The 21,423-nt window shown below is 49.0% G+C and overlaps 2 protein-coding genes across 10 annotated transcripts in view; one reads left to right on the top strand and one right to left on the bottom strand.

Moving 5' to 3' along the window:
• Plcg1 (phospholipase C gamma 1) overlaps window positions 1-11,739 on the top strand; it is a 32,435-nt gene extending 20,696 nt beyond the window's left edge. The window contains exons 10-33 of one of the 2 annotated variants that reach the window (XM_038329679.2): window positions 20-124; window positions 325-443; window positions 525-610; window positions 682-802; window positions 1,414-1,582; window positions 1,670-1,792; window positions 1,871-1,972; window positions 2,055-2,242; window positions 2,543-2,743; window positions 2,816-2,935; window positions 3,014-3,194; window positions 3,917-3,994; window positions 4,946-5,049; window positions 5,263-5,359; window positions 5,614-5,683; window positions 6,382-6,539; window positions 7,932-8,028; window positions 8,158-8,382; window positions 8,460-8,608; window positions 9,544-9,658; window positions 9,770-9,931; window positions 10,020-10,108; window positions 10,198-10,382; window positions 10,573-11,739. In XM_038329679.2, coding sequence (XP_038185607.1) covers window positions 20-124; window positions 325-443; window positions 525-610; window positions 682-802; window positions 1,414-1,582; window positions 1,670-1,792; window positions 1,871-1,972; window positions 2,055-2,242; window positions 2,543-2,743; window positions 2,816-2,935; window positions 3,014-3,194; window positions 3,917-3,994; window positions 4,946-5,049; window positions 5,263-5,359; window positions 5,614-5,683; window positions 6,382-6,539; window positions 7,932-8,028; window positions 8,158-8,382; window positions 8,460-8,608; window positions 9,544-9,658; window positions 9,770-9,931; window positions 10,020-10,108; window positions 10,198-10,382; window positions 10,573-10,615 — 3,087 coding nt within the window. In that variant the 3' untranslated portion in view covers window positions 10,616-11,739. The remainder of the gene's footprint in view (window positions 1-19; window positions 125-324; window positions 444-524; window positions 611-681; window positions 803-1,413; window positions 1,583-1,669; window positions 1,793-1,870; window positions 1,973-2,054; window positions 2,243-2,542; window positions 2,744-2,815; window positions 2,936-3,013; window positions 3,195-3,916; window positions 3,995-4,945; window positions 5,050-5,262; window positions 5,360-5,613; window positions 5,684-6,381; window positions 6,540-7,931; window positions 8,029-8,157; window positions 8,383-8,459; window positions 8,609-9,543; window positions 9,659-9,769; window positions 9,932-10,019; window positions 10,109-10,197; window positions 10,383-10,572) is intronic. The other variant, XM_038329680.2, reaches the window with a different exon arrangement.
• A 2,464-nt stretch (window positions 11,740-14,203) lies between these two features.
• Window positions 14,204-21,423, bottom strand: part of Zhx3 (zinc fingers and homeoboxes 3) — a 115,373-nt gene continuing 108,153 nt past the window's right edge. For all 8 annotated transcript variants that reach the window (XM_038330169.2, XM_038330170.2, XM_038330168.2 and 5 more), the window contains one exon: window positions 14,204-19,942. In XM_038330169.2, coding sequence (XP_038186097.1) covers window positions 19,932-19,942 — 11 coding nt within the window. In that variant the 3' untranslated portion in view covers window positions 14,204-19,931. The remainder of the gene's footprint in view (window positions 19,943-21,423) is intronic.

The raw sequence follows: 21,423 nt of genomic DNA, 5'->3' as shown, positions 1-21,423 counted from the left end.
CATGACTCCCTCTACCCAGCAGGAGCTGTGGGCTGTCGACCGGCTCCAGGTGCAGGAATTCATGCTCAGCTTCCTTCGAGACCCCTTGCGAGAGATTGAGGAGCCATACTTCTTCTTGGATGAGGTGACTTTCACATTTCCCACCATTCTTTTAGAGAAACAGGTGGGGTGACCAGAACCCTCCTGTGCCCTAGAAGCTGTTGCTGCAACCCTACTGCCCGTTTTGCCAGCACGGCTGAGAATGCATGCACTCTTCTGCACCCACTTCCATCCCAAGTGGCAGCCAAAACATACTCTCTCTTTCCTCCACATCCATTCCTGTAGTTTGTCACCTTTCTGTTCTCCAAAGAGAACAGTGTGTGGAACTCCCAGCTGGATGCTGTGTGCTCAGACACCATGAACAACCCTCTCTCTCACTACTGGATCTCTTCCTCACATAACACGTGAGTATACCTCTCTCTGTTCATCCAGCCTCTTCTAGGGAGGAAGGTGTACCAGACCATACATGTCTCTTTCTTGTCTAGATACCTGACGGGGGACCAGTTCTCTAGCGAATCCTCCCTAGAAGCCTATGCTCGCTGCCTGAGGATGGGCTGTCGCTGCATTGAGTGTGCGTTGGGGCTAGGGGTTGGAGAGGGAAGGTAGAAGGCCTGCCTGTTTGACCATGATGGTGTTCCCTAGTGGACTGCTGGGACGGCCCAGATGGGATGCCAGTCATTTACCATGGGCACACTCTCACCACCAAGATCAAGTTCTCCGATGTCCTCAACACCATCAAGGAGCATGCTTTCGTAGCCTCAGAGTAAGTAGGTGCGGAGGGCGTGAGCAACCTTCAGAAGGCCCTCTTACCCTGGGACCCCTCACATGGCTTGCCCCCACTCCTGTCTCTACTATTCTTGCTCAAGCCAGTTTCCTAAGTTCTTGCCTCTGTTCCCTGCATCTCTGGCTAGCATTCAAGTTCATCTCATCCTCAAAAACATCTCTGTAACTGGTCTCAGGTCAGCTCCTTCTCCTTCATTGCTCAGAAAAGAATGTGTTCCTTATGAGCTATTCTCAGTTGCTAGCAACCACCAAGCCTGAAGTCCCCAATCTCTCAAAGCACAGAAAGGCTCCTCACGCCACATCTGGAGGCTGCTTCTCATCTTCCCTGACCTACCTGGTGTGGAATGTCTTTTGACAGGGCAGCCTCATAATTAGACCTAGTGCTCCCTTCTGCAGCACTTGCCACTTGGTTCCCACTGCCTCCTCGCTGCTTCCTGATGTGCCCCTCCACGTGGTTGCCCCTCTTCCGAGGGCTCCTGTGGGTAAAGAGCTCCAGGCCCTTGGCTCCTATCATCCACTCTGAGGAACTATTTAGACGGAGGTCTGGCCCGGCATGACTGTCGCGTCACTGTGCATACCCCTGTCCTTCAGATACCCGGTCATCCTGTCCATTGAGGACCACTGCAGCATTGCCCAGCAGAGAAACATGGCTCAGCACTTCAAAAAGGTGCTTGGCGACATTCTCCTTACCAAACCTGTGGACATTGCTGCTGATGGACTTCCTTCGCCCAACCAGCTCAAAAGGAAGATCCTTATTAAGGTGTGGCAAAATTGGTAGGCGAAGCCCTGAAGTAAGAGATGGGACTAGGTGCGGAATGGTTGTCTATGACCTGGTCTGCTTCCACAGCACAAGAAGCTGGCTGAGGGCAGTGCCTATGAAGAGGTACCTACTTCTGTGATGTACTCTGAGAATGACATCAGTAACTCCATCAAGAATGGTATCCTCTACTTGGAGGACCCCGTGAATCATGTGAGGTCTAGCTGAGCCTGGACATGGTGGGGCCATGTGTTGGACTCTGGCTTACAGGTCTTTTTTGATCTGTCCCAGGAATGGTATCCCCACTACTTTGTTCTGACTAGCAGCAAGATCTACTACTCTGAGGAGACCAGCAATGACCAGGGCAATGAAGATGAAGAGGAGCCTAAAGAGGTAGAATTGTTCAGGGGTGTGGGTTCAATCTGTGGGGAACTGGGTAGTCACTGGGTATCTCTGCTCTTGTCCTTCTGTCTAGGCCAGCAGCAGCACAGAGCTACACTCTAGTGAGAAGTGGTTCCACGGGAAGCTTGGGGCTGGGCGCGATGGGCGGCACATTGCCGAGCGCCTGCTCACTGAGTACTGCATCGAGACTGGGGCTCCTGACGGTTCCTTCTTAGTGCGAGAAAGTGAGACCTTCGTGGGGGACTACACGCTGTCTTTCTGGTAACCCACATCTAGCACCGTTCCTGTGTTTAGTCCATGCGTGTAATAGACAGAGCACCATAAATAACTGGTTAACATTTCAGCCTCGGTTCTAGGTTTTCCTTGGAACATAATTCTTTCCTACGCAGGCATTGTGTACTTAAATATGTGTGTTTGATCTCTGTGTCCTATAGGGCTGCCCATTATCCAAGGTTCTTTGGAGAATGGCCTCTGTTTTTGAAACTTAATGTCTTGCCTAGTTATGTAATACTTGCAGCTCTGACTTGTTTTTCATGCCTTTCTCATCCTGTCTTTCCTCAGGCGGAATGGGAAAGTCCAGCACTGCCGCATTCACTCCCGGCAAGATGCGGGGACTCCTAAGTTCTTCTTGACAGATAACCTTGTCTTCGACTCTCTCTATGACCTCATTACACACTATCAGCAAGTACCACTGCGCTGCAATGAGTTTGAGATGCGCCTTTCAGAGCCTGTCCCACAGACGAATGCCCATGAGAGCAAAGAGTAAGGAAAGGGACAGGGAGGTGAGTGGGGACTGGGTCGTTCTAGTCAGGGCCTGACTCTGCTGGTTTTCAGGTGGTACCACGCTAGCCTGACCAGAGCTCAGGCTGAACATATGCTGATGCGCGTGCCCCGTGATGGGGCCTTCCTGGTGCGGAAACGCAATGAACCCAACTCATATGCCATCTCTTTCCGGTGAGGTCTGCTGGATGGGTGTGGGTTCTTGCTGGGTTCGGGGCTGTCTGCCACTCTGACTGTCCTGTCACTGTGAAGGGCCGAGGGAAAGATCAAGCACTGCCGAGTACAGCAGGAAGGCCAGACTGTGATGCTGGGGAACTCCGAGTTTGACAGCCTGGTTGACCTCATCAGTTACTATGAGAAGCACCCCTTGTACCGCAAAATGAAGCTGCGCTACCCCATCAATGAGGAAGCACTGGAGAAGATTGGGACAGCTGTGAGGAGGCCACGGGGGGTGGGGCAAGGGGGCATAACAGTGTAGTTAGAGGACACCTATGATTTAACAATTTCTGCATGTGCTGAAAATGAGCCCTGGGTGTTTGGAGTTGACATGGAGCTCTGGGAGTAACTGGGAGCCATGGTGTTAGCTAGAGTGGGTGGACCCGGAGCCATGCCTGGGCATTAGACAAGATTCTCTTGAGCCAAGGGGTTGGTACCAAGGTCTGGGAGTGTACATGGGGAGAGGTGTGCATACAGGGACTTGGTCTGGGTGTGCTGGGCAGAGGGCAGGCTAGGTACAATTGTACAGATGCCTCAGACCTGCAGGAGACTCTGCAGGGAAGACCCGGGTTTTCCAAGAAAGAGGGTTTACTGGACCTCTTCCCGACCTTGGGCTCAGCCATTGAACAACTCACGGAGGATGTGGTGCTGGTGGCAGCTCAGCAGCAGGCAACTCAGGAGTAGTTGGCATTTGAGCCTTCAGTGGCCAAGGTGATGGATCTCGGGTAAAGAATACAGAAAGGAGGGTGAGGCCAAGTCTCTACAGACACCCTTACTCCCTTGGAGTCGGGGGGTTCCAGTAGGCCAAGTGCCAGTAAACTGGGGTAGACAGCCCAGAAGAGGGCCCGCTGTGCTTCAGAAACCAGGCAAGTGGGAGCTAGCAGCTGCTTTTATCTCAGTTCTGGGGCATTAACAGATCACAATATGTCCTGTTTCCAGGAACCCGATTATGGGGCACTGTATGAGGGCCGCAACCCTGGCTTCTATGTGGAGGCAAACCCTATGCCAACTTTCAAGGTAAATATCTGTCCTTGACACAGGAAGCCAGGAGGAAGGAGAAATATAAGCTTGGGGCTTATATTTCTGTACTCTGGGCCTTCTGTGGTTTGGAGAAGTAAGTAGTGGTTGTGGTTTTCTGAGACTGAGAGGTTGTATGAGATGTGTGGCTGACAAATGACCATAGCTCTTCCAAGGCTGAACCACTCTCTAGTCCCTGGGTTCTGGGCTAATGCTGCTGGCCTTTTGTCACTGTTCCCGCAGAGTGACCTCTGTCTTTCATGGTAGTAGAACGGGGCTAGACGGCACACTGGCCAGTCTTTCTATTCATCACGAAGATCTGTTAGATGATCTTGGTTTGCCCTTTTCTTTTTTTTTTTTTATAAATATTTATTTATTATGTATACAATATTCTGTCTGCGTGTATGCCCACAGTCCAGAAGAGGGCACCAGACCCCATTACAGATGGTTGTGAGCCACCACAATTGCTGGGAATTGAACTCAGGACCTTTGGAAGAGCAGGCAATGCTCTTAACCTCTAAGCTATCTCTCCAGCCCTGCCCTTTTCTTTAATGTGGCAGATTGCCTTGTCCCTTACTCTCTTCAAAAGCCAAAGTGCCATCAGAGATGAGTGAGGGTCCTGACTATGTAGGGAGGTACACAGGACTGCTCTTACTCTCCTATTGCCCCCCAGCCAACTCCTAGGAGCAGGCCCAGGGCAGTACTCCAAAGGTTCCCCCTCGGTGGCCAGGAGGTTACCTGGAGAAAGCCCTCTGTCTTCCTGTCCTGCTTGTCCTGGAACTTCCCCTCAGGCCGCATTGAGAACTGGATCTAGGAATACTTCCTCACAGTGAAAGATGCCTCCCACTAGCATAAGCCCTGGCACGTGTATGTACATTGCTGCACTGGGTTAAGTGATGGAGAGTGCCCATCTGCTTTACTCCACACAATCCTATTGTCTCACCTCTGCAGTGTGCAGTGAAAGCCCTCTTTGATTACAAGGCCCAGAGAGAGGATGAGCTGACATTTACCAAGAGTGCCATCATACAGAATGTGGAAAAGCAAGATGGTGGCTGGTAAGCCAGGCCCTCCAGGCTGGAGAGCCTGTGGCATGGTGGGATGGGAGTCCAGGGCCTGTGGAGCTGGCACTGAGAGTACTGTGACAGAATGCTTTGAGAGTATCCGTCTCATGTTCAGTAGCCTTTTCTGACCTATGTGTGGGAACCCCCAAGAAGATTCTGTGTGAGTTTGAAGTGGTTGCTGGAGTCCATACCCTATGGCTCCCACAGGTGGCGAGGGGACTATGGTGGGAAGAAGCAGCTGTGGTTCCCCTCAAACTATGTGGAAGAGATGATCAATCCAGCAATTCTGGAGCCAGAGAGGGAGGTATGTCTAGAACCACAGTGTCACGGGTTTTCCTGTCCCCACGATCTCTTTCATGTGTCTCTCACACCCAGACCTTCCTGTCACATGTGAGCCAGTCACACATCCCGTGTGGCCACACTCCTAGTCTCCACTGTACCTATGTCACACTTGGCTGGTCATGAGCATATCCAAAAGACAGTCGTACCCACACAAAAATTCCCTCACTTGTGCATGCAGTAGCCATGCTGACTAGCCTATGGCTTTGCTTCCTACAGCACCTGGATGAGAACAGCCCACTGGGGGACTTGCTGCGGGGGGTCTTAGATGTGCCAGCCTGTCAGATTGGTAAGCTCCCATTTTTATCTCTTGATTCCTCTGGTGTTGGGGTGTCCTTGTGGTTCCCCCTGCTCCTGAGGAGGAAGCCAGTGGCTGAGTCCCTAGAGACTACTCTTACATTCTGGAAACCCCAGGCTCCTTTGTCATACCCAGCTTTTACCCTGCATACTTACCCTGTGCCAGATACAGTAGAATCGGAAGTTGGCAGAGCTCCTGAGTACAAGCTGACATCAGTCTTAATGGTTTAGGCCATAGGGTTGTGACAGAGGCTTGAAGACAGGGTAGAGCAGGGGTTAAACGGCCTGGCCTCAAGCAAGGGCTACGAGTCAAGCTGCATTGGAGCCTTGGTTTCACCACAGCTACTGTGGCCTCTGTAAATTGTATCTCTGTACTAGTTGTGCCTGCTTATAAAGTGTGGCCAGGAAGAAATGGGATGAATTCCTTTGAGCCAGTGTCTAAAGCAGTTTCTCAACTGTGGTCATGACCCCTTCGGGAGGTGCATACCAGATATTCACATTTCAATTCATAACAGTAGCAAAAGTAGTTTTGAAGTAACAATGCCAATATTTTTATGGTTGGGATCACCAGAGCATGAGGAACTGCAGTAGAGGAATGGCAGCATTAGGAAGATTGAGAACCACTTCCCTGAGATATGGAGTTAAGGATAAAGAGAACATTCATAGCCCTGTATTATTTACCCTCAACAGCCATTCGTCCTGAAGGCAAGAACAACCGGCTCTTCGTCTTCTCCATCAGCATGCCATCGGTGGCTCACTGGTCCCTAGACGTTGCAGCTGACTCGCAGGAGGAGCTGCAAGACTGGGTGAAAAAGATCCGGGAAGTGGCCCAGACTGCAGATGCCAGGGTGAGAACTGCTACAGCTTGGAAGGTGGTGCTGGGGCCTGGGAGGGCAGAGTGTGGGCCTGTCAGGAAGCGAAGGCCTCCATCAGCTCCTCTGGAAGAGACAGCACACTGCAGGTTGCTGATGTGGCCTGGCCTTAGATAAGGGACCCAGAAGAGTAGACTCAAGACAGAAGTATGATGTACATAGGAAGCATTGAACATGAGATACTCTGGATCACCTGAATGAGTCTTCATAAGCTCCTGGGCTGGCAGCAGGAATAGAATCAGGCTAGAAGAGATGAAGTGGTGAAGATAGGAAGAGGGCTGAGGTAAACGTCTGCGACAGAGAATGTGCCTGGGACAGCAGGCAGAGAAGTTACAGTTCCCCACGGTTGTGGCCTGTACTGTGCTGAGGGCTGCATAGGTGCAGTAACAATCTGTAGGTATCCATCGGCTTTAGCAGCAGCAGGTATTCCTAGTGACGCTATTGAGGTGTGCTAGTGGCATGACTAGGTTGGCAGTGGGTGGCAGGGAGTCTGGAGTGGCTAACCATGACAAGATGGGAGCTGGAGTTTGTGGACAGTGAGTAGTCTACATTTACTTGGAAAGACCAGCTTTCTAGAAGAAGCCTGGCCTCTGCCATTGAGCCTGGTGAAGCACCTGCAGATGTACAGGAACTTCTGCTTTGAGGCTGTTCCTCTAGTGCATTTGGTGAGCACATCTGTGCTTGATTTAGAGAACAGATACCTTGAGCCAAGCAGGGAAGGGTTAAGATGCGGAGGATTTTATCAGTGTGACCTGGAGGGCAAGGCACTGAAAGAACCAGTGGTTGAAGCGCTAGATCCTGGGTCTAGGCTAGACAGAGAAGGTAGAGCATAAACAGAGCAGCCACTGATTGAGGAAGGTGGACACAGCAGAGTCAGGGCGTCTCAGCAGGCTGCTGCTGAGCTAGGTCTGGGAGGAGGAAGATGGTGTTGCTGTGGAGGAACTGAGGTGGCAAAGATCATCTTAGGCACAGACATTGCCAAGTGGGCTTAAGGTCTAAGTGCTTCCGGGAATCAGAAAGCAGTGTTTTTGCTGAAGGATGAAACTGGGTAAAGAATGATCAGAAAGCATTACTGGGAAGGCCTTGCCCACCTTGAACTTCCTATGAGATCATCTGGAACATAAGTTATGGTAAGGCTTCTATCCCAAGAGGGTTGCGGAACAAGTGTGTCCTTGGAGACAAAGGAAAAGAACAATTTTGGGCTGAAACTGGGAACCGGTAGTTTTGTTTACTCTCTGATGATATTTGAAAGGTACAAGGGGAGGGGAGAGCTGTCCCAGAACACCTAAAGTGTGGATGTACACAAGGCTGGCAGGAGCTTTCTTCTCCCGGGCAGAGCTCTAGCCTGGGCCTTATATGTCTTACCAGCTCACTGAGGGGAAGATGATGGAAAGGAGGAAGAAGATTGCCTTGGAGCTTTCTGAGCTTGTGGTCTACTGCCGGCCTGTTCCCTTTGATGAAGAGAGTAAGGCGGGGTCAGGTGTGGTGTGCATGTGTACAAAGGGCTAGTGGTATGCGAGCGGTGTCTAATACCCTCTCATACACACACTGCCCAAGGAGCCTGCTCTGTACACGTTCTCACTGTTTGGCTTAGAGATTGGCACGGAACGTGCTTGTTACCGGGACATGTCCTCCTTTCCGGAAACCAAGGCTGAGAAATATGTGAACAAGGCCAAAGGCAAGAAGTTCCTTCAGTATAATCGGCTGCAACTCTCTCGAATCTACCCCAAGGGACAGAGGCTGGACTCCTCCAATTACGATCCTTTGCCCATGTGGATCTGTGGCAGCCAGCTTGTAGCACTCAATTTTCAGACTCCAGGTGAGAGGGGCCTCAGTGGGTGGGGAGAGACACTTAGGGCAGGTTCACTGGAACACACTGTAATCCCACTCTTCCAGACAAGCCTATGCAGATGAACCAGGCCCTCTTCATGGCCGGTGGGCATTGTGGCTATGTGCTGCAGCCAAGCACCATGAGAGACGAAGCCTTTGACCCCTTTGACAAGAGCAGCCTACGAGGCCTGGAACCCTGTGTCATCTGCATTGAGGTGGGTGTATTCATCTAGTTACTTCAGGGTAGGGAAAGGTTTATGAGGGATATTGATACTAAACTTGCTAAGAAGTTGGGGACCAGATGGTTCTGTCTAAGTGGGGAAGGGCACCAGAGCCAGAGGTAAGCAGCATTCTCTGTCTTGAGTTGGGGAAGGGGAGAACTATTAGACTATTCTTGAGGTTGAAGCAGCACTATCTTAAATGGAAAGCCAGCTATAGGTCCTCTGTGAGGGTTGGGATCCCAGAAGTAGTCGGGCTGACCATGGCCAGTTTTTGCACAAAAGAGTCAGGCTGTCCATTTAAGGCTAACTATGAAAAGTCACTACCTGGCTGGAAGAATCTGGTCAGAGTAGCAAAAAGCAGGCTGGAGGGGGCATGTGATGAGCTAGACTCCTGTCTGCAGGAGCAAGCAAAACCTGGTTTTTCTAGAGCCTGACCAGCTGCCTATCTGCCTTTCCTGGTCCCTAGAATAGAGCTCCCTAGTGCATGTCTGATAAAAAGCCATAACAAAGGGTCAAGCCAACCCTTGTTGTAGGAATCAGCAGGGTGGCCTGAACAGTGGAAAGAATAAGAACAGCGTGTGGCCAGCTGGACCCACCTGGGAGTACAGAGCCATAGATATAGATGGCCATGACTGCTACTTTCCAGCCTTTTTCTCCTAAAGGAGTTTAGAAGAGTCCCACATTGGAACAGACATGTATGTAACATGAAATGGACTGCAAAATGCATACAACACTTGGCTTAAAGCTCAAATTTTTACACCCAGCAGCTTGCTCTGGATTGAAACAGTGAGGGGCCTAATAGGCAGCACTGTCAGAGCCCAGCAGGGGGCATCCTGCCTCCATGGCACATTTGCTCCCCATGCTTCTGCTATGAGGATATTGGAAGCAGGAAGACCGTCATTACCCCATCTTTACTGCCTGCCTTACAGGTGCTGGGGGCCAGGCATCTACCGAAGAATGGCCGAGGTATTGTATGTCCTTTTGTGGAAATTGAGGTGGCTGGAGCAGAATACGACAGCATCAAGCAAAAGACAGAGTTTGTAGGTCAGTCAGCCTTCCTCCATTACCAGTCATTCTCCTGGGGTGACAAAGACCTCTCTCTACCAGTCAGCCAGCCTCTTGATGTGGCCTGAGCTTTTGCCCTTGCTTCCACAGTGGACAATGGACTGAACCCTGTGTGGCCAGCTAAGCCCTTCCACTTCCAGATCAGTAACCCTGAGTTTGCCTTTTTACGCTTTGTGGTGTATGAGGAAGACATGTTTAGTGACCAGAACTTCTTGGCTCAGGCTACTTTCCCAGTAAAAGGCCTGAAGACAGGTAAGGGATCTTCCTTGACATGCTGTTCAGGGTGGAACTGATCCACTTGCCTAACACGGTTGGGCTGAGAGCCAGGTATTTATCCTAGGATACAGAGCAGTGCCTTTGAAGAACAACTACAGTGAAGACCTGGAGTTGGCCTCCCTGCTCATCAAGATCGAAGTTTTCCCTGCTAAGGTAACTACAGCAGAGTGAGCAAAGAAACCCACCCCACCCCCAGGTGCAGAAGAGACCTCAACTTCTGTGCACTTCCCCTTGCTGAGCAGGAGAATGGTGACCTCAGTCCCTTCAGTGGTACATCACTACGGGAACGGGTCTCAGATGCCTCCAGCCAGCTGTTCCATGTCCGAGCCCGGGAAGGCTCCTTTGAAGCCCGATACCAGCAGCCATTTGAAGACTTGCGCATCTCCCAGGAGCATCTCGCAGACCATTTTGACAGTCGGGAACGAAGGTGAGGGAGGTGAAGGGAAAGTTGGCCAGTGTGGGAACTTGGAGGAAGGGTGCTGGAGCCAGAAAGAACAGCACTATGTGTTAGGTCAATCCTTTGGCACCTTTTTCCTGTGTGGGAAAGCGATAACTGTATGTCTTAGGGTTGTCCTATGTGGCTACAAGGCCAGTAAGGATGCTTCACTTCTGTTCAGGGCCCCAAGAAGGACTCGGGTCAATGGAGACAACCGCCTCTAGTCGTGCCCCCACCTTGCTGGAGAGCAGCTGGTGCTGCCCATCTTGTGGAATGCCATGAACTAGGTTCTCTGGGAGCGGCCCACTGTAAAGCCTTCCTGGTCTCGCAGCCTGGAGCCTGGATTCCAGCGGTGAAGGCTAGACAAAACCAAGCCATTAATGAAATGTATTGTTTTGGGCCTCCAAGCCCAGCTCTGGGTGAAGGCAAAAAACTGTACTGTGTCTAGCATTAAGCACACATATCTGGCCCTGAATGTGGAGGTGGGTCCTTCCATCATGTGCCAGGATCAGGGCTGAAGCCCCTTGGAGAGATAAGTTGCCACAGTTGGTGGCATAGGAGACTTCAAGGAGCTGCTGACATTCCTGAGAATGGAGGAGGAAGAAGAGCCTTGCTGGGCTAGGGAAACAAAGTTTACATTGTCCTGTAGCTTTAAACCCACAGCTGGTCAGGGTGAAAGAGTAGATGCCCTGCAGTTTGGCCCTGGATGGAGTCAGGACAGAAGAATGCAGGGCCTAAGGAGAAAGTTCTGCCTTGCCTGAGGAGGAAGACACAGCACAAGGGCACACTGCCCATGGCTGGGGATGCTACCCAGCCTGAAAGATACAGGGGATCATGATAAAAAAAATAGCAGTATTATTTTTTCCTCTTCTTGGTGGTATTGTAACTAAGTTATTCAGTCCTGCCCCTCACCCTGGAAGGGGAGCCCCAGCATAGAGCCTTTGGAAACAACTGTTCTATGGGGTGCAGGAAGAGAGAGAAGAGCAACACCTACCCTGGCGAGCTTTTTTGTTTTATGACAAGGAAGACTCAGTATGCTTTCCCTTAGTAATGAAATGGAGAATAGGGAGGTGGAGTAAGGCAGTAGGTACCGAATGAAGCCGCTGCTAGGCACAGCTTCTGTGTCACTGGTAAAAAGATGCAGAGGAGATGGGAAGGCTGGGAAGGCAGCCTCACCTCTGAAAACAGAGGCTGGGGTCCAGGCCCGTGGGCATAAAGGTGCCTCAGCATAGCCAGCATTCAGCACACGCAAACCCACTGCCCACATTTGGGCTCAGGGTTGGCCATTTGCTAGTTCTGCTGCCCTCTTAAGATCTGACTGCCAAATAAATCATCCTCATGTCCTTTTTAACTTGTTTGTTTCTTGGGGGCTCAGGAAAGCATGGTGATTGATTGAGAATAGAGGTAAGCATGGTATGGCATTCCTGGAGGCTTCTGAAACACAAAGCTCTTCCATGAGTCTCTGAAATGTGACGTCACCTCTGCCACTTCATCTTCTAATGGTATAGCTGAAGTTCACCCCATCTAGGAGCAAGTTCAATTTCTATTGCACAGAAACCTGTTTCTAAAAAGTAATGTTTGGATATGTGCTGCCAGTTGCTACTCTACTTGCCTCTCTACCTGCCTGCCTCTGTTCTTACAACATGCTGCTCAAAAGGCCTGACTATTCCCAAGGCTCTCCTACAGCATTTTCCTGGAGCAGGACAAAAACTATGCCCCAGTGAGCACCCTGTGCTGAACTAGCTGCTCGGGTCACACAGCACTAAGCACTTGAGTGCTGGCTGGTCTGTAGTGGTCATCTAAAGCAGTAGTCTGAACCTGTGGGTTGTGACCCCTTTGGGGCTACATATCATATATCTACATAACAGTAACAAAATTAGCTAAGAATTAGCAAAGGAATTATTTTATGCTTGGGGATCCCACATGAGGTACTGTAAAGTTTTCCTATACTAGCATAGAAGGGAAGAATCCTCCCCCACAAAAACAGTGGGTGGGATGTATCAGGAGCTTTGAGTTCACACTTGAGTCTGTCTGTGGCCCAGGAGAACATAGGAGCCGTGTCTGCTAGTCCTCAGTGTTGATGTGTGGCAGTCTTTGCTTGCTGCTAAGCACTTTAATTCTCAGTAGATACCTCTATTTCATGAACAAGTCTTCCGGGAGAGGCTCAGCTCTGCCTTCCTTGAGCAGCTTCATAGACTGTGGTTCACTCGTTTTGGCGCATTATCGCATGTCCTTTCCAGATGTGTTTTGATTCTTCCCTCAGTGTAACAGACTTAAGGATCCGTTTCATCTCTTAAATTCTTCAGGTGAAGCTGACTACTGTTGACCAACACAGAAGACCCAGCAAAGGGGAAAAATGTTAGCGAGAGAGAAATGACATGGGCCTTAATGTCTTGGCACCTCATGGCTGTCTTACCTGATGTAGTGTGTCCCTACATGTGACAGCTGTGTGACACTGCCTTCCATCCAGAGGGTTGTGACCTGTAGAGTCTTGGCTATGTGGTGCTTAATCACACCCCCTGGTGCATCTGAGGCCTTGTATGGATATTCACAGACTCCTTGGGACATGAAAATGAATGCTCAGGTTAAAAACCACTGGCTTTGGCAGAAGAAACCAAAAGAGTGGGGTTGGAAAGGAAGTCAGTGGTACTAGGAACACAAGCCAAGAGAAGTGTCCTTGTTTTTTGCTAGCAGGCCAGGGATAAGTAAAGAGGGGTCACTAGTGAACACTTACCAAGAGAACACTGACTACAATGTCAGGGACATTCTGCCTCCTGCCACAGACTGAAAACACAGGTTAGAAGGCAGAAACAGTCTGCAGCCTTTACTAAGAAAATTCATATACAGGTAGCTGTGCCCTTAGCAAAAAGAGCTGGGGCTCACTTCTGGTCAGACTCACTCTGATCTTCAGCTGAGGACTGAAACTGGACAACCACTTCTCGTTCAACTTGTCCATTATCAGATCTATTGAAAAGTGGGGAATGAGTGTGAGGTTACTTTACCAAACTAACTTAGTGACCAAAACAAGCCCAGCCTGCCTTATATTTTAATGAAATGGATCTGGCCCTTAGAGGCTTCTCCAGAGGACGTATGCCAGCCTGTTCTTACTAGGATTCATGTAGCTCCCAGGTGGCTGCCATCGCCATCTCCACCCAGTGTGTTCTGGATCTGCCCACCAAGACCTCAGGAGACAGCTCCATGGTTTTACACTACCTTAGTCCAGTTACGTGGTCCTTTACATCCAACACAAAGCAGCTCCTTGACCCTGAGAAGCTCCTTGACCTTGGGAAGGAGCAGGCCCTGATGCTGTTTAACTGCTACCCCTTGTTCTTTCCCAGGTGGACTTCTTTTAGGAGCTCTTTTTCCTTATGTGATAGATAGGCCAGTATGATCATCCCAACAAAATTTCAGTTGCTTTGAGTCTTGGAGGTGTGGGTTTGACCCTGGTCCTCTAGAAGGCTCCTAGGTCTTCCTGCCTAGTGACGTGCCTTCCTTAGCAAATGGCATATTCTGCTGACAAACAACTTCTCTCACCAGAAAAAGGAACACAAGAAAACTTGCCCATGCCCTATGGCTTTAAGATCAGACTTGGTTGACTCAGCAGGGTTTTTAATCTCCATAGTTGTTTCACATGAGGCCGCCAAAGTGAGCTCAGCAAGGCAGGAGACAAGTGTCTTCCCAGGACACTGAAGGAAGCCCCAACATCTATCGATTTTTAAAGTTGGATTTGCAAAAACAAGTAAATCAATAGAAGGGTTTTGACCTTTTATTAATCCCCCCACCACCACACACACACATACACAGTCAGCAGATAAGAAATGTCTGTACATTTTTATTTAGGAACAGTCAAAAGATTGGAAGTACCACTGAGGCCCATTTCAAACTACATAAGCAGTTTTGTCCCTCATCCCATCCCTTATCCAAATTTGCAGATACAAAATCTAGGAAATGTGCAATTTGCATCTTAGAAATAGCAGCATCCCCATGGGGGACCTTACATGGAGGTCAGCCCCGCACCTCCTACCACACACAGCCCACACCAAAGGCCAAGGCCGTCTTTCTATTCAGATGTTTCTTGGGGTAAAGGATTCCCACATTCCAGCAAGGTGTGGCCCATGTCTGCCTGTAACTCAGTGCTTGGGAGGCAGAGGCAGGAAGAGTGTCATCTGGTCTACAAAGTGAGTTTCAGACCAGCCAGGGCCACACAGAAAATTCCCATTCCACAAAGGCCTATGTGACAGACAAGCTATTTCTCAATTTACTCTCATAGCTGGTCACAGTAGCAGGTGACTCTCATTTAGCACCAGGGTAATCACTTCAGCTGTTCCTGGGAGACAGGAAGCACACCAAAGGCAGACTGTTCAAGTCATCCCCCAGTCACAGTTCTCAGCAGTATGGCCCCCAAGGACAAAGCCATCCACAGTGAGATCAGAACATAAAGCAGGTGCTGGAGAACCAGGAACCAGGACATTGTCAGCAAGGAGTCTGCAGGTCCTTGGCAGCCTCCCCAACTTCCCCAAGGGCTGTGTTAGGACAACTCAAAGAACAATAGTCAACGGGCCAGAGAAAGGTTGGCCAGTTTTCTCTGTTTAATAATATTATGACACAGTCTGACCTTCCTGGCAAAACTGAACAAAGCAGGCTACTCAGAAGCATGGGCGAGAGATCACTGCCCTAGTGACCACTGCTGCCCTCAGCCCACCCAATTTCACAAGGAGCAACCCAACTCATGCTGGAACCCTACTGGCTCTCACTGCGGCCAACCTCCTCACCATGGGGCCCTGACCCTGAGCTAACAAAGCTACATGAACAAGACTAAGCTGTGTGGGCAGGAGCTAGGGACAAGATCTCTAAGCACAAACTGTGGGTTAATAGGGACAACTTTATAATAGACTTTCACTGGATGGACAATGTTTCTTCTGGGACTTGCTTGGGAAGGATCAAGCACTGGCAACCCTTTCTATATTCAGTGTCTGAGCAGGCTTTATCATAGACATTTTACCTTCAACTCCACTTGTATAGAGTAATTCTAAATCACCCACCTTCCATAGAAGGGAATATGTGTCAAAAGACATTAGCCAAGAAAAGCTATTAACACACAGGTGCCCATCTATGTGCACAGTACACCACTCTCTTGACAGAAGAGGCACTGATAGCAGGTCAATGTGCAGGTCCCTGTTGGGTGTCCTGACTTGCCATCCGCCCACCCTTATAAACAGCAGGAAGACATCATGCAGCCAACAGTCCTTGCCAAATAGCCGTTTTCTCCCTGCTCTGCCTGGTTCCTGCCAGAGTAAGAGCAAGGTCTAGCTCAAGGAGGGCAGAGACAACAGAGCAATAACTACACTGAATCCATTCAGCCCTGCAAATCGTAACAAGAGACCGAAAACCAAAGGAAGCAGGCACTTCTGTCCTTTGGCAACCGGGGTCTGCCTTAGTCTCATTTCCACCCTTGCTCCAGACTTCAGAGGGCTTAAGAAGAGGTGTTCCTACTAGACCTGAGCTAGAAAAACCTGTATTTTTCAAGTCTAGAGGACCATGTCCATAGGATTGATGGCTAGTGTTGACAAGCATTCAGACCCCAAAGCCGGTTCTCAGTCCTAAGACCATAGACCCAGTGAGCTTCATGATCAAGTGCAGGTTCTGGGTCTTTGAGTACACACAGGTTTGTCACTCCACACAGTGACCCTTAGTGGCCAGGCACTAGGGACACAGACTACAGCAAAAATGGATTCTGAGGACTCGGTTCCATTTGTATTTCTTCTGATAACCCAGGTAGCGATCCAAACAGCGAGCAGTCTGATCAGGTCTGTCATACCACTCAGTCAATGCCAAACCCAGCTGTTCCACTGGAGGCCCAGCAGCCTCATGAGCCCTGGAGTATACTGTGAAGTCATTTGCCTGCTCTACTGAACCAAGGCAGAACAAACTGCAGTGTGGCTAATTCAGGATGAAGTCTAGGGAAGGACTGTGCTGAGAGAAAACCTGTGGGCTCCAGTGCTAGAACACATGGAAATCACCCCCTAAAGGTCTGGGCAGGATGGTGGTGAGCAGTGTGCTCTTGAGAAAAAGAACAGGGAGCTAAGTTAGCGATACTGAAGAGGGAATTCCAGTCTGGAGTAAGGAAAACCAGGCACCCTACTAAACCTTGGCCAGGATGAGCTAACCAAAGACCTTCATGTATCTAGAAGACTTTCAGACAGATGAGCATTGCGAATGAATGTGACACAAATTCATCCTCAAAGGTGGATGGAACCAACAGTCTTCTCTGGGAAACAGCCAGTAAAGGTGAGGGCTTTAGGAAAAACACATATTCTAAGTTTTGTTTTAGGATTTTCTTCTTAGCTCATTTCTGAACTGACTGAGCTGCTCCAATCTGAGGATTTTGGTCCATACAGAGACTAGGAAGATGAAAGGCAATGGCTCAAGACAGGGATAACTTAACAGTCACCTTGGGGGGCAATACAAGAGACTCTAACTAGAAAGGCTGCCTCCCATGCTCCACACAAGGTGACCAGGTGTCCTAGGGCCGACAAGGAGGAAGAGGCACAGGTGTGGCATAGCTACTGTAGACTCTCTGAGAGCTATCTGGGCCTGGAGAGTGCTAAGCTTCCTGGTCAGAGACATTCAAGATCAGATGGGGACAGACTGGAGGATACAGGCAGATATCTACTGGGTCTCACTCAATTATTCTGCTTACAGAGGGAGGGATGCCTCAGGCTAAGGTATTCTGTTCACCTGAAAGCTGCTGCCACTCAGCCAAGAGAAAAGTAGAAGAGCAGTCACTAATAACCTCAAAGTGCTGGCAAGCCATCCAGGGAAAGGACTTCCCACACTGACACACCCAATTCCCAAAAGAAAAATCTCTATGATCAAAAACCATTTTGATCAAATAATATGCAAAACCTATAATTCAGATTTCTGTTAGAATGGGATCTGGTTTAAAACTGAACTTGCAACCCTGTGTAAGTAGAAAAAAAACATAATACAGACAACAGAGAACACTTAGCATTTACTGCCTCTGGAGAGTCCAAGTGAGTGGTGAGTGCAAAGGATGGGGCAAGACTCATCTGACAATGCAAGCTTTGTCAGGAGAAGCACACTCCATCCCACCTCTGCAGCCCACAGCCAGCCTCCTACTGACGGCACTGAGAACTTGACCCTCTGACTGTACGAGGCCACTGTGATCTGTCACATAGCAGCCGCAGACATGGTAGCCGCCAACTTACACCCCTACTTCTCTGTCAGTGCACTCCTGCTTGGCACCCGGAGCTCGTCTCTGAAGCACCTGCTCCATGACCACCTCCCTCATCATTACCTACAATCGTAAGGTCCAAGCCACAACTTCCCTCCCCCATCCCAAAGCAAAGGAAGAAACAAAGTCCATTTCATCTGTTGGGTTTCTTACCTGGACAGTCTTGCCATCACCAGCTCTGAGAAAGGTGTGCCGGGCCAGTGTTACTGCAACTTCCAGAAGACTGCCTGGTGCCCAGAGCCCAGGCTGCTATCTGTGTCCAGCATAGTGTCCACCAAGTAATTTAGTTTTTCTGTTCCTTGTCAATTTTTCAGACCTTTTCATTGACTCTACCATTCAGCTAGTGCAGCAGGGCTGTATAGGTGAAGCCAGCAGGCATCTGGGCTCAGATGAGACACAGGTGCTTTCTTAGACAAGATGGCTTCCTCGGCTGCTCCAGCTGCCCAGTGTATTTGTCATCCCTTCACATACAGGCTACTTCCCCCTTGGGCATCCACATGAAGCTCATGTGGATATGAGATGTGTTTGTGTAAAATAATCAAATAAGTATGTGTACTGTATACGTGGATATGCCGATCTGCATGTAAACAAACACTGAAGGAAAACTTTCAGATGTCTGTTCTCTGAAGGAAAGCAGTCACTCACCATTCTTTCCAATTCCTCGAGGTTTGGGGCCAAATAATTTCTCTCCCCAAACAGAAAGGATAAAAAAATAGACTGCAAAACTTGCCAAGTAGTCAAACAAACCCCAATCTGAGACAAATGTGAGATCATCCCTATGGGGACAGGAAAGGCAAGAAAAACATCTCATAATGGTTCCAGGGCTCTGGGTTCCAGAGAAAGCCCTATTTCCTAGAAGGCTGAAGGCTGCCATGCTCATCCTCAGACTATGCAAAACCTATAGCTCCCTGTGAGGGGAGCCAAGACAATACCTAGAAGTTAACCGCTGTTTCTTGGTCAAAATTCTTGCCCTGCCTGTGGCTCTACTGGTGGAGTTTCCAAGAGGTAAGTGGGGTCATGGATAACACATCCTGTTTGTCATCTTTGTCTCTCCCCTGCCCTGCTTTATCCACTACTCTCGGAGAAGCCAGCTTTGGAGACACGGAGGCTTTAATATTTAGTGCAGCTCCATAAGCAAGTTTTCCATTGTTTCAAAGGCACCTTTTCTTGTGATTTTAATCTAAAGGACACAAGGCTTAGGCAAAAGTAAGTTCTTGTTTCCCAGGTTGGGAATATAAATTTCAAACTTTAAAAACACCTCACAGGAACCTATCCAGTGATGTCCAGCACCTCTGGATCACAAAACCAGTAGTTGGTCAGGCCCTTGGTGTGTGGCAGGTCTTTGTTTTCAAGACCACTCCAGCTCTGGTCTTTTTTTTCAAAACTCCCACGCCCTTCAGCCTCACTCTTCCTACCAGCCACAGTGTACTTCCTTCTGACCCGCAGGAGGCATTGAGAGCACTACGGTGGCCAAAGCCACAGCAACTGGCTCTACCCTGCCCACTTTCCTTTTTCTCTAAAGGAGTCTGAATTGAAGGGCTGAAGGGAGCATATAGGTCAGTACATTAGGCTTTACAAAAATGGCTTCTTTAGCTGATCTGATAATGGAGAAGTTGGTCCATGATTCAAGCTCCATGAAAAATCAGAATTACAGTTAACTAACGAGTGATAAGCATCCAGTAGTAATCTCATAGCTGGGCTCCAGAACACAGGCAAGCCTTGTACAAAATGTGGCTTGCCTCCACTCAATGTTGCGGGTCTCTTCAACAGTTCTGTTCCCTTGAGAAGGCAAGGACTGGGCCTCAAGCAGTTCTGAGCACACACGTAACTCCTGCTGCTGCAGAAGATGTGGGCCCCTATGGTCTCAGCTTCCCAGAGAACAGACATGGCATTGTCAGAGCTGTACTGCTTTGCTAACCCGAGTTCCTGTGGATCGAGAGTGTCTGTAGTTGGACGCTTTATTAAATGTATATAGGCAGCTGTATATGCTAAAAACTTGATTCTGGGTCTAGGTCTATGTAATCTGAACTTCTTTGTCCCCAGGAGGCAAAGGAGCGGTCCTGCACAGTGGGAGGATGGGCTGATGAGAACCCCTTGCTACTTGCTTAGAAGTGTCAGGCAGAGGGTGGTGAGGGCGGCGGCAGGTTCCAGGCTCAGTGAGGCCTCCAGAGTCTCTCTTGGGTGCCTGGCAGCTGTCCATCAAAATGATGCACGGCAGGTTTGGCCCTTCCACATGGTAGACAGCATCCCAGACTGGTCAGTCCTTCACAGTAATCAGATCAATTTCAGTCTGTTTCTGAGGAGAAAACACATACCTGTCACTCTATGGCAGCTACAACTTGTACAGTTTCCAGGGATGCCCAGTCTGTCCTCACTCTCCTGGATAGTATCACTGGTCTTAGGGATTTCTTAATTTCATAAGTAATGTCATGTCCTCTCTTTCACCAGTCTGAGGACAGGCTGAATCTGACAAGTCCTTTTGACTTCCTGGCCTCCTAATTATCACCTAGCCCATCCCATCACCACAACCACAGACCCCCGATGCCTGCTACCTCTGTATTCTGTTAATCCTGCATCCTGGCCTCTAAGGGCCCTGAGCTCTGGCATCTTGGTAGCTCATATCTTCGTTTATAAAGGTCAGGGCAGCTGATCACAAGAATCTCATCCCTTATGTACAGATAGGATCTTTCCACTTTGGCTGGTGGGGGAGCATAAGCAGCCAGGTACAGATATCAGAAGCCTTGGAGGCAGTGCTGCCACAGAGTATGGCTACCCTTATCATGTCTGCTCTGTTCTGCCATGCCTGTTATTTCCACCCTCTCACCCCATCTCCAGCTTAAAAATCTTGGTACAATATACCTAACACTAAATTTCTCATTACAGCCATATGGCTCAGTAGTATTATGTACATTTCAGTTATGAACCCTCACCATTTTCAGAAAGTTTTCAGCACCATAAACAGAAGTTATGTATCCACTATTTAATAACTACCAATTCTTCTCTGAGAAGTAACCTGCATTCTACCTTCAATTTTCATAAATTTGGCTATTATAAACACTGCATATAATAGAATTATACAATATTTGTCTTTTGTGATTTCTGTCTTATGAGCCTGGCATACTCAATGCAGTAATAACTTTACAGCAGCTACCTTCAATTGGTCTAAATAAGACTGGGCCTAAGAAGCAGGAAAGATGCCTCAGCAGTTAAAAATACATGATGCTTTTCAGAGGACCTGGGTTCAGTTCCCAGCACCCACATGGCAGCACACAACCATCTGTAACTCCAGTTCCAGGGGAATCTGCTGCCCTATTCTGTCATCCAAGGATACCAGTCAAGCATGTGGTACATAGACACACATGCAGGCAAAACACCCATACACATAAAATTATTTTTTAAGTAGGGTTGGATACTGGGCCTATCAACAATCATGGATTGGGGAGGATCTCACAGGGCCCTGTTGAAGTACTGACTACTGATGGATTCTGGAGGAGAGGTGGTTATTGCCTTCAGTTGTGTGCCCACTGAGAAGCCACTAGGCTTGAATGGACAGTTCCAAGTCCATGGTCACACGGACTATCCTAGTTAAACTCAGTGGATCACCAAGACAGAAGGGACTGAATTTGTGAAAGTGACTGAGAAGGAGAGAGGATTGGGGTTATAGTAACCAATACACTTTATAAATGTATAAAATAATCAAAGAACACATGCAACAAAAATTTTAAAAAAGTAAAGAGGGGCACACTGGTGGATTAGGGTAGGAGTGTGTAAAGCAAA

Source organism: Arvicola amphibius, chromosome 5 (genome assembly GCF_903992535.2).
Source record: "Arvicola amphibius chromosome 5, mArvAmp1.2, whole genome shotgun sequence".
Classification (NCBI taxonomy): Eukaryota; Metazoa; Chordata; class Mammalia; order Rodentia; family Cricetidae; genus Arvicola; species Arvicola amphibius.
This window is presented reverse-complemented; position numbering and strand designations above follow the sequence as displayed.